The 13,914-nt window shown below is 51.6% G+C and overlaps 1 protein-coding gene across 2 annotated transcripts in view; it reads right to left on the bottom strand.

Annotated features, from left to right (window-relative positions):
• Atp2a1 (ATPase sarcoplasmic/endoplasmic reticulum Ca2+ transporting 1) overlaps window positions 1–13,914 on the bottom strand; it is a 17,295-nt gene extending 3,381 nt beyond the window's left edge. For both annotated transcript variants that reach the window (XM_074059220.1, XM_020159339.2), the window contains exons 1-14: window positions 13,593–13,914; window positions 13,287–13,304; window positions 12,858–12,940; window positions 11,313–11,417; window positions 10,478–10,616; window positions 8,758–8,838; window positions 7,693–7,778; window positions 7,236–7,533; window positions 6,878–7,044; window positions 3,898–3,986; window positions 3,559–3,661; window positions 3,204–3,335; window positions 918–1,043; window positions 575–793 (exon numbers count right to left, since the gene is read on the bottom strand). In XM_074059220.1, the coding sequence (XP_073915321.1) occupies window positions 575–793; window positions 918–1,043; window positions 3,204–3,335; window positions 3,559–3,661; window positions 3,898–3,986; window positions 6,878–7,044; window positions 7,236–7,533; window positions 7,693–7,778; window positions 8,758–8,838; window positions 10,478–10,616; window positions 11,313–11,417; window positions 12,858–12,940; window positions 13,287–13,304; window positions 13,593–13,710 (1,764 nt within the window). In that variant the 5' untranslated portion in view covers window positions 13,711–13,914. The remainder of the gene's footprint in view (window positions 1–574; window positions 794–917; window positions 1,044–3,203; window positions 3,336–3,558; window positions 3,662–3,897; window positions 3,987–6,877; window positions 7,045–7,235; window positions 7,534–7,692; window positions 7,779–8,757; window positions 8,839–10,477; window positions 10,617–11,312; window positions 11,418–12,857; window positions 12,941–13,286; window positions 13,305–13,592) is intronic.

The raw sequence follows: 13,914 nt of genomic DNA, 5'->3' as shown, positions 1-13,914 counted from the left end.
CTGAGTTCAAACCCCAATACCTCAAAACAAAGGACTCAGCTGGAAGGGAGAGTGGCGGTATTCACCTTTGGCAGCACCTCACTGGCTCCCCACTTGGAGCACATCCCTGTTACCTGTTGACCATGGTCTTCCTCTAGAGAATAAAGGCAATGGGATTTGGATGCTGTGCAGAGTCCACAGCAAGTAAAGAGCCTGCACCAGCATGGACATGGAGTACATGAGACCGACTCTCCCACCTTGTCCAGTGACATTCATTGCCCTTCTGAGGCCTGAGCCTCACCTCACTGCAGACAGGTCCACAGAGCCATGGGGGCTGCAGGTGCAGCCCATGTAGAGCACGTGCTTACCATGCTCCAGACCGAGTTTAATCCCCAGCACTGCAAACAAATAAATGAAGTAGCACTGGACTAACGATGGCTAAAGCTCTCTCTTAACATCCTGTGATTTCTGGATCCACACCTAAGAGCCTATCTGATGAGGTAGAGAGTGACAAGCGTGGTGGAGGGCGGAAGTGGGCAATGGGGACTCAGCCTCTCCCCAGACTCAAGGACAACAGGAAGCTCCATTTGCTTACCTCATACTCCACGAACTTGGCAGAGTCTTCCAGGATCATCTCCTCCCGCTTAGGGGGCGTGTCCCGGGTGGCCAGGGCCAGGCAGCGCAGGGTGTCACGCCCAGTGCCCCACTCCTTGATCACCGCCATGATCCTCTCCTTCACCGGGCCTGTCAGTGGCACCCGGGTGGTGCCAACACGCACATAGTTACAGCGGTCGATGACCCCCTCAGGGGCGCCCTAGGAGACCAGAGCAGGAGTCAGAGTCCACTCTGCCTTCCAGAGTGCAGTGAGGAGGTCAGACATAGGAGAGGGCTCCAGGCTTAGGATGAAGAGGGGGCAGAGGCACATTCTGCATTCTGACCTTGACAAACATCTTGTTACCCACGGCAGCCCGGGAGGACTTGGCTGGGGAGCAATAGACAGACATGGACTTTCTGTCTCGTGAGAACTCCAGAGTGAATTCCTTCTTCATCAGCTGACGGATCACCTGTGAGAGAGGAGACAGGAAGGAATAAGTGAGACCCCTTAGATTGTCCAAAAGGATCTGGAGGTCACAGTAGACCTCTAAAGCTGAGCCTGATACTGACAATACAAATGAAAAGAACCCAAGGCTTGTGTGCCACAGAGCTCAGTGTCCCTTTTTAAAATTGTTTTGTTTGTGGTACTGGGGGATTGAACTCAGAGCCTCACAGTTATAGAGAAGCACTCAATTGGGGTGGGATTGTAGCTGAAGTGGTGGAGTGCCTGCCTGGCAAGTGCAAGGCCCTGAGTTCAAACCCCAGTATCACCAAGAAAAAGAGAGAGGGAAAGAAAGAGAGTGAGAGAGAGAGAGAGAGGGAGAGAGAGAAAGAGAGAGACTCAACCACTGAGCCATGCCCACAGCCCTAGTGCTCAGTTTAAAACACAACAGAGTTGTGTTTTAGGGAGAAGGCCTAAGAAGCAAATAGCAACAAAGAGATACAGGGTTAGGTCGTGGGGTGGTACGACCACTAAAGATAAAGAAAAGGAGCAAGAATCATTGGAGGAGAGGCCAGAGAGAGCCAAAGCAAAGGAAGAGGATGGTCAAGAAGGTGTTTCAAGCTAGGCGCTGGTGGCTCACGCCCAAATCCTAGCTATGCAGGAGGCAGAGATCAAGAGGATTGCAGTTCAAAGCCAGGCTGGGCAAATAGTTTGAGAAACCCTATCTTGAAAAATCCATCACAAAAAAACAGGGCTGGCAGAGTGGCTCAAGTGGTAGAGAATCTGCGTAGCAAGTATGAGGCCCTGAGTTCAAACCCCAGTATTGCTAAATAAATAAATAGTAAATAAATAAATAAATCACAACAGAAACTGGATAGCCTCATGTGGCACTGCCCAGCAGAACTTTCAGTGATGACAGAAACCTGCAACCTGTGCTGTTCAACGTGGCACAAGTAAGCAATGACTACTGAGCTTGTGAAGTGGCCAGTGTGGCCCAAGAACCACCTTCGCCTTTATTTACTTTTAATTAATTCAAATGTAAATAACCACATCCAGTGTGAGCACCTGTCACACAGTAAGGAGCACTCCACAAAGAATAAATGAGGCTGGCATGGTGGTTCTTGGCTGGAAACCCAGCTACTTGGGAGGTTGAAATAGAGAAGACTGTGGTTTGAGACCAGCCCAGGCAAAAAGTTAGCAAGAGCCCCATCTCAATCAATAAGCCAGGTGTGGTGGTGAGCGTCTATGGTCCCAGCTATGTGGGAGGCTATAGGTAGGAGGATTGAGGTCTGAGGCCCACCCTGGGCAAAAATGGGAGACCCTGTCTGAAAAATAACTAAAAGCAAAAAAGGGCTGGGGGTGTGCCTCAAGTGGTAGAGCACCTGCCTGGCAAGCACCAGGCCTGGAGGTCAATCCCAGTGCTACCCCAAAAAAAGAAGAATGGGAGCTTGTTTTTCAAAAACAAAAAAATTGAGAAATAAAAAATAAACTTGTGTTTATAATGCCATTTATAAATTTTTAAAATTAACCCTGTCTTGATAGATATTTAGGTTGTCTTTATTATTGATTTATTTATTGGATGTTAGATTAAATAAAGCAACAGTAAGCCTCTTGCTCACTAAAAAAAAAAAAAAAAAAAAAATTGCCTATTGTGCTCCAGTTCTAAGTTCAGTCCCCAGGAAGGAGGAAGTGGTGGCAGAAGAGATATTGGGAATGTAACACCAGAAACTTCAGCAAGTATAACAGCAAGAGCTCAGAGTGAGCATAACAGAATTGGCCTTGTTCATCTGGACGAGAGCCCCACCTGCTTACAGGTGTCCCAGCCCGGCATGTCCCCCACCCCCACCCTAAGCCAGGGCCCTGATAGCGGAGGGAAACCAGTCCGCTCTAAGGATGAAGGGATCATGGTGGAACTCAGAGTTGCCCCGGAATGTAGCACTGTTTTCTGTATCCAGCTGTGTCCATTCCAAGTTGGGACAGAACCTCCACGGCACTGTGGCCAGGAACAGAAGCCATATGACAGCGAGGACAGTGGGTCCCATCAGCAGTCAGCCTGAGGGTGAAGCCGTTTGCCTGCTCTGGCTGGGGACCTGGCGAGCGCAAGAGCGCAAGGCTTTGCTGCCCCACCTGGGGCTGCTGTGCTCTGTCTGGGAGGCAAAGCAGAGGCCCAGGGAGACAGGAGGCTCACCGAGTTGCAGGCATTGGCCCTCTCCACCTTCGATAGGCTTCTCACTTCAGTGTTGAACACGTTCATCTTCTCCACCAGGGTGGTGAGTGCCGTCTCAGTGGCCTCACCCACCTTCTCATAGACACCTTTGGTCTGAGGCAGGCAGAGGAAAAAGAAGTGGGTGGCTGGGCTCCTCACCCCTTGTCCCCACCCAGCACAGCCACCTTCCATCTCGATGGACTAAGAAGGAGCCAACCACTCCCTTCCCTCGCACCCCTGCGCCCTTCCTATGACCCCTTCCTCCTGTCTGCTGTGGAGGCACAGACTCTAAGCCAGCTGGAAGGGAAGAGGGGCAACTCTGCGGATGGAAGGTTACCTCATTGAAGTCCAAGGAGGAGTCATTGCAGAGGGCACAGATGGTGGCCAGTTCCACCAGCCCATCATACTGCCCTGCCCGGACTGGTTTATCATTCTTCAAGCTGGTGATGGGATGGGGGAAGAAGGCAGGAGAGAGACAGTCGGAAGAACAGAGAGTGAGATGCAGAGAGAGCGCAGGCAAGCAGAGTGGGATCGGGAAGAGCTAGGGAGATGGTGATGATAGAGAACCCCCCAGTGGGGAAAGGAAGGGGAGAAGAAGGAAGAGGAAGCTAGTGGGAGGGCTCCAGGGAGGGGGGGTATACATGAGCCGAAATGGAGGAGACCCTGAGGGACTTACACCTCGCCCTCTGGTGCGTAAGTGGAGCCAGTGATGGAGAACTCATTCAGCAAGCAGATGTCCCCGTCCACCTTGTCAATGATGAACATCTGCAGGGGAGAAGGGCACGCACGCAGGTGTCAACTCTCCCCATCCCCGGCCCTCTAAGCAGAGTCAGCAAACTTCTACCTATTCCCTGCCACTTGCCTGTCCTCTTTCCTCCCTGCATCCCTTTCCCCAACATGGCTTTGCCATCATTCTCCATGTTCTATGTCAGCGGGCTGAAAATCCCAAAGTTACAGCAGGCAGTGCTGGGACTTCTTTAGGGTTTAAAAGCAGTAATGTGCACAATAAAGGCACAGCTAGTTCTAAGGCTAAGTCCCCCTGCGAGGATTAGCCACCACTCATGGTCAGACTTTACTGGTTTTGCAAGAAGCACTAAATCCACGTTGTTTCCCTATGATATCTCTTGTCTTTCAAATGTGGGCAATGGATTTGTTTTTATGAGAGAGCCAAGTTACACAGGCCTGAGGTCTGGCTTTGAAGCCTGTGTGCTAGAGGGAGAAGGGCACTCAGGGTAGCAGCCCTAACTGGTCCCAGAGTAAGCGCCAGGGGCATCAGGCTTCCTGTTCCTGAGAAGAGAGATGGTTCAGTTCTGTGCCAGGGCAAACCCAGTAAAGTTGGGGTTACACAAAGTAGAACCCATTGTCTTTACAGGTAGCCTCAAGGCTTTCAAATGCCAACAGGATCCTGTGGGATTCCCCAAGGGGTCAAGAGCACAGCCTGTCTTGCCTTGATCTGACCATACATAAACCCCTTACTCCTCAGAGTAGCATTTTTCTTACATTTTTATTTTACTTTGCATTATTTTAATTTTTTGCAGTGGTAGGAATGGAATCCAGGGTCTTGAGCATGCTACGCGAGCCCTCTCTCACACAGCAGCAATCCATGCTTCGTGGGCAAATTTGCTTCCACAGAACTTTACAGCATGGTTCTTTGCTTGGGGCCCATGGGTGACCCCTCAGAATATATGATCTTATATGGCCAAGAAAGTGACATTTTCATTTTTGCTGACATTTAGCATTTCCTTCATTAATGAACATAGTCAGTGGACTTCATTAGTATTAACAATATCTGTGACTTTGAGCTGGGCATGGTGACATGAACCTGTAGTCTCAGCTACTCAGGAGGCCAGGCTGAGGAGGAAGGGTCGCTTGAGCCCAGGAGTTCAAGAGCAGTTTGGGCAAAATAGCAAGACCCCATCTCAAAACAAAACAAGACAAAAACAAACCAAATGAAAAATACCCACAACCCAAAACTCCCAAACAATGGTGGGTCATGGCTCAGGTGATAGACTGTCTACTTTGCAAACATGAGGCTCTGAGTTCAAACCCAAGTACTGCCAAAAAAAAAAGAAAAGAAGTAAGGTATTTATGGAAGGAAGTTAGGAAGTTCAGATTTCTCCATCAAAATTCCCCCAAATAAAATCTGTGGGTTTGTCACTAATGTAATCAATCACATACCTTTTCCTGTCACATTACAGTTGGTGCAGCTCTCTCTGAAAAGCATTGTTTACACTCTTCCTGCTCCAACATTGTGAACTCATTTAATGCATTAATAAAGATGCATATTTCCAAATTACACACTTGCTTTGAAAATACTTTGATAGGACTGCCAGAGTGGCTCAAGTGGTAGAGAGTTTGCTTAGCAAGTGTGAAGCCCTGAGTTCAAACTCCAGCATCACCAAAAAGAATAAAAATTTTAAAAACTTTGATAACTGTATTTTAATCATTGGTTTCTTCTGTAATCTTATGTATTTTTCTTATATTTTAAAAACAGAATCCTATGTGTTTTATTTTACACATTTGAAATACATAGACAAGTAAAATATTCCATAAAATAAAATATATACTTTATACATAATATATAAATATATAAATTTTCATATAAAACATTATAGGTGTGGTGGCAAACACCTCTAATCTCAGTGAGACCCTGTGTCAAAAATAAGTAAATAGGGCTGGATAGACAGCTCAAGCTGTAAAGCACCTGCTTTGCAAATGCAAAGACCTGAGTTCAAACCCCAGACCCACCAAAAAAAAAGTAAATAAATAAAATAAAATATTATATTGAGGGACTGGAGATATAGCTCGTGTGCAGGTCCTGGATTTGATCCCAGCACTCCAAATGCATACGTACACACACACACACACACACACACACACATACATATATACATACACACACATATATACATATGTACACACATATATACATACACACATATACATGCATACACACACACATATACACACATACACACATACATACATACACACATACATACACATATATACATACTACATACATACATATATATATCTCAGAGAAGAGGTCCAATATCAAAGATACAAAGCATGCAAAAGATTAAGAGCCCTGTTTTAAGAAATGCCACTCAGGATTAGTGTGGCCAGGCTTGCTGGACCCTGTCATGGTGTGACCATTCTGGCTGTACAGCCAGAAGCTATCAGGTCCATGGATTTAGGCTTAGAACTCAGTTCTGCCACCTTTGCTTTTTTGAGGCAGAGGTCTTACTGGCTTTGAAGTCTTGGGCTCAAGCAATCTTTCTGCCTCAGACTCCCGAGTAGCTGGGACTATAGGAACATACCATCATGCCCAGCTCTGCTGCCTAATTGCATCTTTTGGCAAGTCACTGATCTCCTGGAGCCTCAGTTTCCTCCTCTGCAAAATGGGGTTAATGAAGGAGACCTTCCCCTGAGTGGGTTGCTGTGCAGGGTCAGGGTTAACATATGACAGTATCTGGCAAAGGGACCGTGGCTACAGTGAGCCGTCTGTCTGACCCCTTTCATTGCTGGCAGGATGGCACTCTGTCTGGCCTTTGGACATTTCTCAGTAATGAAGAAATGAGCCCATCTTTGGAGGTCTCATTTCCCCCGAAAGGCAGGCTCTGCCTGGACGTGCTGCCCACGATGTCCCTGACCTTGCAGACTGACATCTGGTTGGTGGTGAGAGTGCCTGTCTTGTCCGAGCAGATGACAGAGGTGCATCCCAGGGTCTCCACAGATGGCAAGCTCCTCACGATGGCATTCTTCTTTGCCATCCGGCGGGTGCCCAAGGCCAGGCAGGTGGTGATCACAGCAGGAAGACCTGAGGGGAGGGAGGGCCCGGGGTGAAGGAGCAACACAGGAGGAAAGAAGACCCAGCATGGTTGGCTATCTGATGGTTCCCAGAGAGGTTGGGTCCTATGCTCTGGGACCTGTCACTGCTGCCTTTCTTGGGAAGAGTCTTTGCAGATGAGCCGAGTGCATGGTGGGGAGGAGGAGGAAAGGCTTCCATACCTTCTGGGATGGCCGCCACAGCCAGGGCCACAGCAATCTTGAAGTAGTAGATGGCCCCACGGAACCAGGAGCCCCCATGAACAGGATCGTTGAAGTGGCCAATGTTTATGAGCCAGACGGCCACGCAGATGAGGGAGATGACCTTGGAGAGCTGCTCCCCAAACTCATCGAGCTTCTGCTGTAGAGGGGTCTTGTCCTGCTCAGTGGCAGCCATTTGGTCACGGATCTTACCGATCTCGGTGCTCACACCGGTGGTAGCCACGATGCCCAAGGCCTTGCCAGCTGCGATGTTGGTGCCCTGGGAAGTTGAGGAAGGGTTGGAAAGCAGGTGAGAGTCGACCCTCCTGCTGCATTCCTCCCATGCCAAGGGCTTCATCTCTTCTCAGGCCACCATGTTGCTCTCCCAAACCAGGGCCTCTTGACTTGAGCATGTGACAGCTAGCCCTGGATTGCTCACCGAGAAAAGCATGTTTTTCTTGTCCTGGTTGACAGCTCGGGGGTCAGGGACAGGGTCTGTGTGCTTGATGACAGATACGGACTCGCCTGTGGAGAAGACGCCAAGGGAGCTTTCAGATGACATGTCCTTGTCCCTGACTTACTGCTCTTCTCTCCCTGTTCAGCAGAATGGGGCCTGCAAAGGACCAAGCCAAATACCCTAGAAGAAATCTGGCCTGTGGAGGAAGCTGCTTGAGCAAAGGGGAAGTCACTGCATATGGACTCAGAAGACCTTGAGGCCAGGTACCAGTGGCTCACGCCTAGCTACTCAGGAGGTAGAGATAAGGAGAATTGCGGTTTGAAGTTGGCCTGGGCAAATAGTTTGTGAGACCCTATCTCAAAAAAAACCTTCACAAAAAAGGGCTGGTGCAGTGGCTCAAGGGTGTAGGCCCTGAGTTCAAGCCCCAGTACCACAAACAAAACAAAACAAAACAAAACAAAAAAACCCTTGACCCAAGCCTACCACTTGCACCTCTAAAATGTGGACAACCCTGTGAACACTCCAGAATGGTGTCCTTGTGAAAGTCAGATAAGTTGTTGCTGGACATGGAGTTGTGCCACAAACTGCAGGGCACGCTCCCCTTGGTGGCATGTGACCTCCCTCACCTGAGGGTAGTCAGGGGCTCGGGCACTTGCCCGGGGCCAGTCCAGCCTCATGAGACGTTGGGAACGTGTACTGCTCTGCTCCCTCCCTCCAGTAGAGACAGAAGCAGCCAGTGTCCAGTGTATCTAACCTTCCACCTTTTTTCCAGCATCCCACTCTCCTCATTTGAGTACTTTTGAGGATGCTGGAGGAGACTGGAGGGTGGGTTTGTGTGTCCCTGTGTCTGTATGGAAGGGATAGGTCACTGGCCATGTGGAGAATGGACACAAATGTCCTCTCCCATGACCCCTGGTGAAATGGCAAAGGCTGAGCCTCAGGCTGCTGCTTCCACTGTGGAGCCAGGAGAAGGTCCTCCTGCAGGGCGTTCTCCCTTACCCCCGGCATCTCCTCCCCCATCGCACTCTCTCACCCAGGCCCCCAGACCTGTCAGGATGGACTGGTCGACCCGGAGGGTGGTGGACTTGATGGTCAGGATACGAATGTCTGCGGGGACTTTGTCCCCCACTGTGGGAAGAGTAGAGAAGAACCAGGTCAGTTGGGAATGGAGTTTTCTTCCTTCCTAGGAAAATCCCCATCTCTGTCTGACTCCCTCACCTCGTCCATCCTTCAGCTCCTGGAGTGTCCACCCCTGCCCCTCGGCACATGATTCTGCCATGTCCACAAGCACCCCTGCCATAGAACACTACTACTGCCTCCTAGTTGAAAGCTTCTCTCCCCACTGGCTGGCAGCCCATGAAGGGAGGCTCATAGAATTCCTGGCACATAGTATGTGCTCATTAAATGTACCCCGAACATCTGCAGAGAAAATTTGGGACAATCTAACTAAAATTGAGAATGGAAAACAGCAGAACAGAGAAAGACAAGAGTGAGAAAGAGGAGGAAAGGCACAAAAAGAACTCAGAGAAGGAAGAACTGTAGAGAAGTGCCAGCAGGAAGCAAGAATGAAGAGGATGGTGGGGAAGACAGGGAGAAATCGGGAAAAAAAAAGTTGGAGTTGAGAAAAGCAAGGTCAAGCAAGTGCAAAAGTGGAGGGTGAGGCAGAAGAGGTGTGGAGAGAGAGAAGTGCGAGACGGGAGAGGGAAGAGATGCAGGTGGTCACAGGATGGTGGCGGGCTAGCCTTGGAGGGGCTGAGGAGGTGGATGCCTTGCTACGTTCAGGGACCTTTAGGGGAGGTTAAACACCTCCCAGGGCCTCTGCTTAATGCCAGTATGCACAGATGGTGCTGGCAACAGGTCTCATTGCTTTCCTTTCCTCAATTTTTAAAGTTCTTGCTGCCATGCCAGAGGAAGCAGGAGAAGGGAGGAGGTCAGCAATGGCGTTGGGCAGACACCTTGTCACCCAAGCCCAAGGGATATTTATAGACAGTCATGGAGCCAACTCCAAACGGTCACTGAGGCAGGACGGCCCTGGGGGTCTTCAGTCCACCCACTCTCCTCCCTATGCTTCCCGAGGTGGTGAAGTGGGTGCATGGTAGAGGGAAAGAGACCAAGAAAGATACATTCACCATGCCAGGGGCCTGGAGACATGGAAGGCCTGCACAGGGCAAATATAAAAACCGCTGAAGGGGGCAGAATCCCAGTAACCTTAGCACCCAGCCCCCGCCCTCCCTAGGCAGGCATTAAGTGTCCTTCACTGGGGGGGGCCTCCTTGAGCTCCCTCCTCCAGGTCCCGTGCTCTTTGAGCTGGGACCGGAGTTTCCCTTACATGGTCGGGGGCTTGAGCTTCAGCCCCCCCTCCTCCCTCTGCCCTCACTCCTTCCCCTTTAGAGGCCTCAAGGGCACTGAGAGGTCAAGACTGAAAGCTGACCAAGCTAGGGGGTGGGTGGAAGGAGATGGAAGCAGGCCCCGAGCAGGCGGAGACGGGGCCTTTGGCAGAGGCTGGGTTCCACCTGTTGCTTGCTTGTGCTGGGGGAGAGGAGGGGGAGCAGGGGTCTGCCTGTAGCCTCAGGGACAGGACTGGCTGTTCCTGCTGAGACTCTGGCTGGGAGAGGGTGCTGTGGCCCGAATGTCCTCGGGTGACCTCCTGAGGAGTCTGGGAATGAGACTCAAAGATTCCACCATCATCCTGGACACAAGCCCCTACCTTCTTCTTGGCCTCAGACCCAAGGCCTCCCATCCTGGACTACTTATTCCCACCACTCACCGGCCACCTCCACAATGTCCCCAGGGACAATGTCCCGAGCCTTGATCCTTTGCACTGACTTGCGGTCAGCCCGGTAGACCTTCCCCATCTCGGGTTCATATTCCTTTAGCGCCTCGATGGCGTTCTCTGCATTGCGCTCCTGAGGGGAGAGGTGGAGGAGAGCAGGGTCATCGGAGGAAGGAAGGTTTTGGAAAGCGAGGGGCTGGTTTGCATGGATTGGAGGGGGAGGGCAGTTTTAGAGATGGAGGAGCAGGGACGAGGGTCCTAGGAGAAACAGGGACATCGAGAGGAGACAGGTTTATGCAGTTTATCTGGCACGGGGGAGGGGTCAAAACCCCAGGGAAGGTCAGGTGTGTGTGTGTGTGTGTTGAGGAAAAAGTCATCTATGACTAAAAACAGGTAAGGAGTTAAGACAGAGAAAAAAGGAGAGTCAAAGAAAATCAGGAAGGAAGGGACAAGGAAGAGGTGATATGGTCAGAGGAAGAAGGAAAACAAATTACCATTTATTGAGGCCCGACTGTATGCCAGGCACTGTCCTGTTCATCTTGTTCAATTTCATAAGTCAGGGTTATTAGCCCATTTTATAGATGAGGAAACTGAGGCTTGGAGTCATGAGCCTCAGTCATTAGGAGCTTGCTTAGGGTCATACACCTTGCAAGTGACAGTGGTTCCCAGTTTCCCAGCTCTTTCCAACACTCCCATGTCTCAGCTGGGTGAGAGGTCCAGAGGGATGGGAAAGCCCAGGACAAGTGATGAAGGAGGAGGAGACTGGAGGGTAGGCTGGTCTCATGCTCAGTGTTGGGATAGGAAGGAGAAGGGAGGGGTCAATGCTAACCTGCCAAACCCCAACAATGGCATTGGCAATGAGGATCAAGAGGATGACAAAGGGTTCCACAAAGGCAGTGATGGTCTCTTCACCTTCCTCAAACCAAGCCAGCACCTGAGGAGCACAGGAAGGAAGAATAACAGGTAACAAAGCCCCTCAAACGGTAAAATAAAGGATGTGAAAAGGGTTCCAAAGACCACTACAGACATGAGACTGTGCAGGAGCAAATGGGGCACATGGGGAATCCTGCAGCCCTACATATGTGAGGTTCTGCACACTGTGGGTAGGGCACCCATGCACTGCCACTGCCATGATTCAGCGTGAACAGACGGGCACTGCGTTAACTGGGAATGCTTTCAGGTTTCCCTGACCAAATTGTTGGCTTGTAAGCAAAGCTCAGGGGACACCCAGGCCAACCACCTCCACAACCACATCCATCCCACAGAAGCCAAAACTCAATAGGAAAAACCGTGTGGTCCTCCCAGGCGCCTGGCCTACCCATCGCCCTCCCCTATGGCCAAGGCAGAGCAGCTCCAATTTCACAAGGGAGCAGGAGGAGGGGATAGAGTTACGGGGCCTCCTGTACACACCCCATCCCAGCTGTTGCCACTGCCAGGCAACAGCCACAGGCAAATGTCAAGGAGCAAATCTGAGAAGGGAGAAGGGAGGCCCTGCCAGCTTGCGCTCAGCGGAGGACAGAGCCTTAGTTAAGGAGACCAGGGGACTCGGAGGCTGTTTTGCCTCCAGGGTCTTATCTTCCACCAGGGCTAAAAGATGTTAAAGAAATTCCGAACTGCAGAATGGAATGCTGAGATGACGAGTGCTGGGAACCACCAGCAGAGGCTGTGGACACTGGAGGGGGGTCCCTAGGGCAGAAGAGGTGGTGAGGGTGGGTGGAGGGTGGGGATGGAGTGGCGGGGATGTGATGGGCCTGGGGAGGCTGAGATGGGAGTAGGGGTGAGTCAGGCTGGGCCGGTGATAGGCAGGATCCCAAGTTCCAGTGCGGATGGGGGCGGGCAAAAAGGGCGAAGCCTGGAGACAGGTGAGTTCCCGGGGCGCATTTGCAGCCACCCTCGCACCAGCACCCTTTCCCGCTTCCCTGAGCCAGTCTTTCTCTCGACCAATCAGCGTCAGAGGCCGGGAGGGCGGGGCGGGGGCACCAGCACGCTCGGGATTGGTGGAACAGAGAGGCGCGGGGAATGCCGGGAGTGGTAGTGACCCGGTAGCCGCAGTCGCGCAGTCGGAGCCGCGAGCCGAAGCCGTGAGCTTGGGGCGTAACCCGAGCCCTCGAAGCCCTTGAAGCTGCGAGGGTGGCTTAGCTTCAGTGTTTTGGCTGAGAACACCCTTAACACTTAAAATAATGCCTGCCTGCGGGGTGTGTGGGGAGGACAGAAGACGCAAACAGCGCCCCCCCCGCGCCCCCCCCTCCGCCTTGGTCTGGAAAATAGGATGTTTAGGGTTTGGACTGAGGGACCTGGGACCGTGACCGCTGTGAGCAGACCCCTGGCATCCCAAGACACCCCAGCCAACCTCAAGATGCCCTCTCACACTTACAAAGGAAATGCAGGCAGCCAGGAGAAGGATCCGCACCAGGAGGTCTTCAAACTGCTCTACCACCAACTCCCACAGGGACTTCCCTGGGGGACAGGAAAAGGGGGGGGGGGTCCCCGGGGTTAAGATCCGAACGGTGAAGGTCTGGGACAATGTGCAGGCTGGGGTCAAGGGACAGGAGTGCCCTGAGCTCCTAGGTTGATGGGACAGGTAGTTGGGTACACAGAGCTAGAAAGCATCCAAAAACAGGCTCCTCAAAGCTGTGTCAAGGAGAAAGTGCCTGGAGACTTCGACTCCTGCACACTAGTTTTGGGGAGGGATATTGCCTTTTGGGAAGGGGTACGGGACCTGTATGAAGAAGGCAGGGAGAAGGGAGTGGAGCACACAGGTAAGAAAGTCATTAGGGAGGGCTCAGGGCTTCTAGTCACTTACCTTCCTCAGTAGGGAGCTCTACCCGGGGGAAAAAGAAGAAAAGGAGTTATTCATTTGGGGTTCTGCCTCAAGCTCACACACACACACCCCGGACCCTGTGGCTAAGGTAAGAGAATCAGACCACCAAAAGGGCATCTGATGTTCACCAAGGTCATCCCATAAGCCTCCCCAAACTCAGGATCTCAGGACCCTGTTTTCTTAGTATCCTCCTCCCCCTGGTGCCATAGCTCAGCTCCTCCCCAGAAGAGCAACTTCCTTCTGTGTGTAGGGGTTGGGGGACACAGGAGGCCCTAGAGGGCCACTTACCATTGGGACCATATTTCTCCAGATGCCGCTTCACTTGGTCTGGGGTGAGGCCTGTGGTCTCACTCACCCCAAAATAGGCCAAACATTCCTCTGTGGTCTTGGAGTGTGCGGCCTCCATTGTGCTCCCTTCTTGGGGGCCAGGAGTGATGTGTTCCTTCTGGGGGGGCTCTCACTCTTGGGGGGCCTTCCTCAGAGTGTCCACCTGCCTGTCAGTCTGGGTTTCTTCCTTTTTCTCACCTGCCCCCCCCTCCAGCTTTTTCTTCCCTCCACGAAGCTCTGACCCCCGTCCCACTTGCAGCAGCGGTCCACCCCCCCAACCCCC

This window comes from Castor canadensis, chromosome 17 (genome assembly GCF_047511655.1).
Source record: "Castor canadensis chromosome 17, mCasCan1.hap1v2, whole genome shotgun sequence".
In the NCBI taxonomy this organism is placed as follows: Eukaryota; Metazoa; Chordata; class Mammalia; order Rodentia; family Castoridae; genus Castor; species Castor canadensis.
The sequence above is the reverse complement of the archived record's forward strand: the minus strand, read 5'-3'. Positions and strand labels throughout refer to the sequence as shown.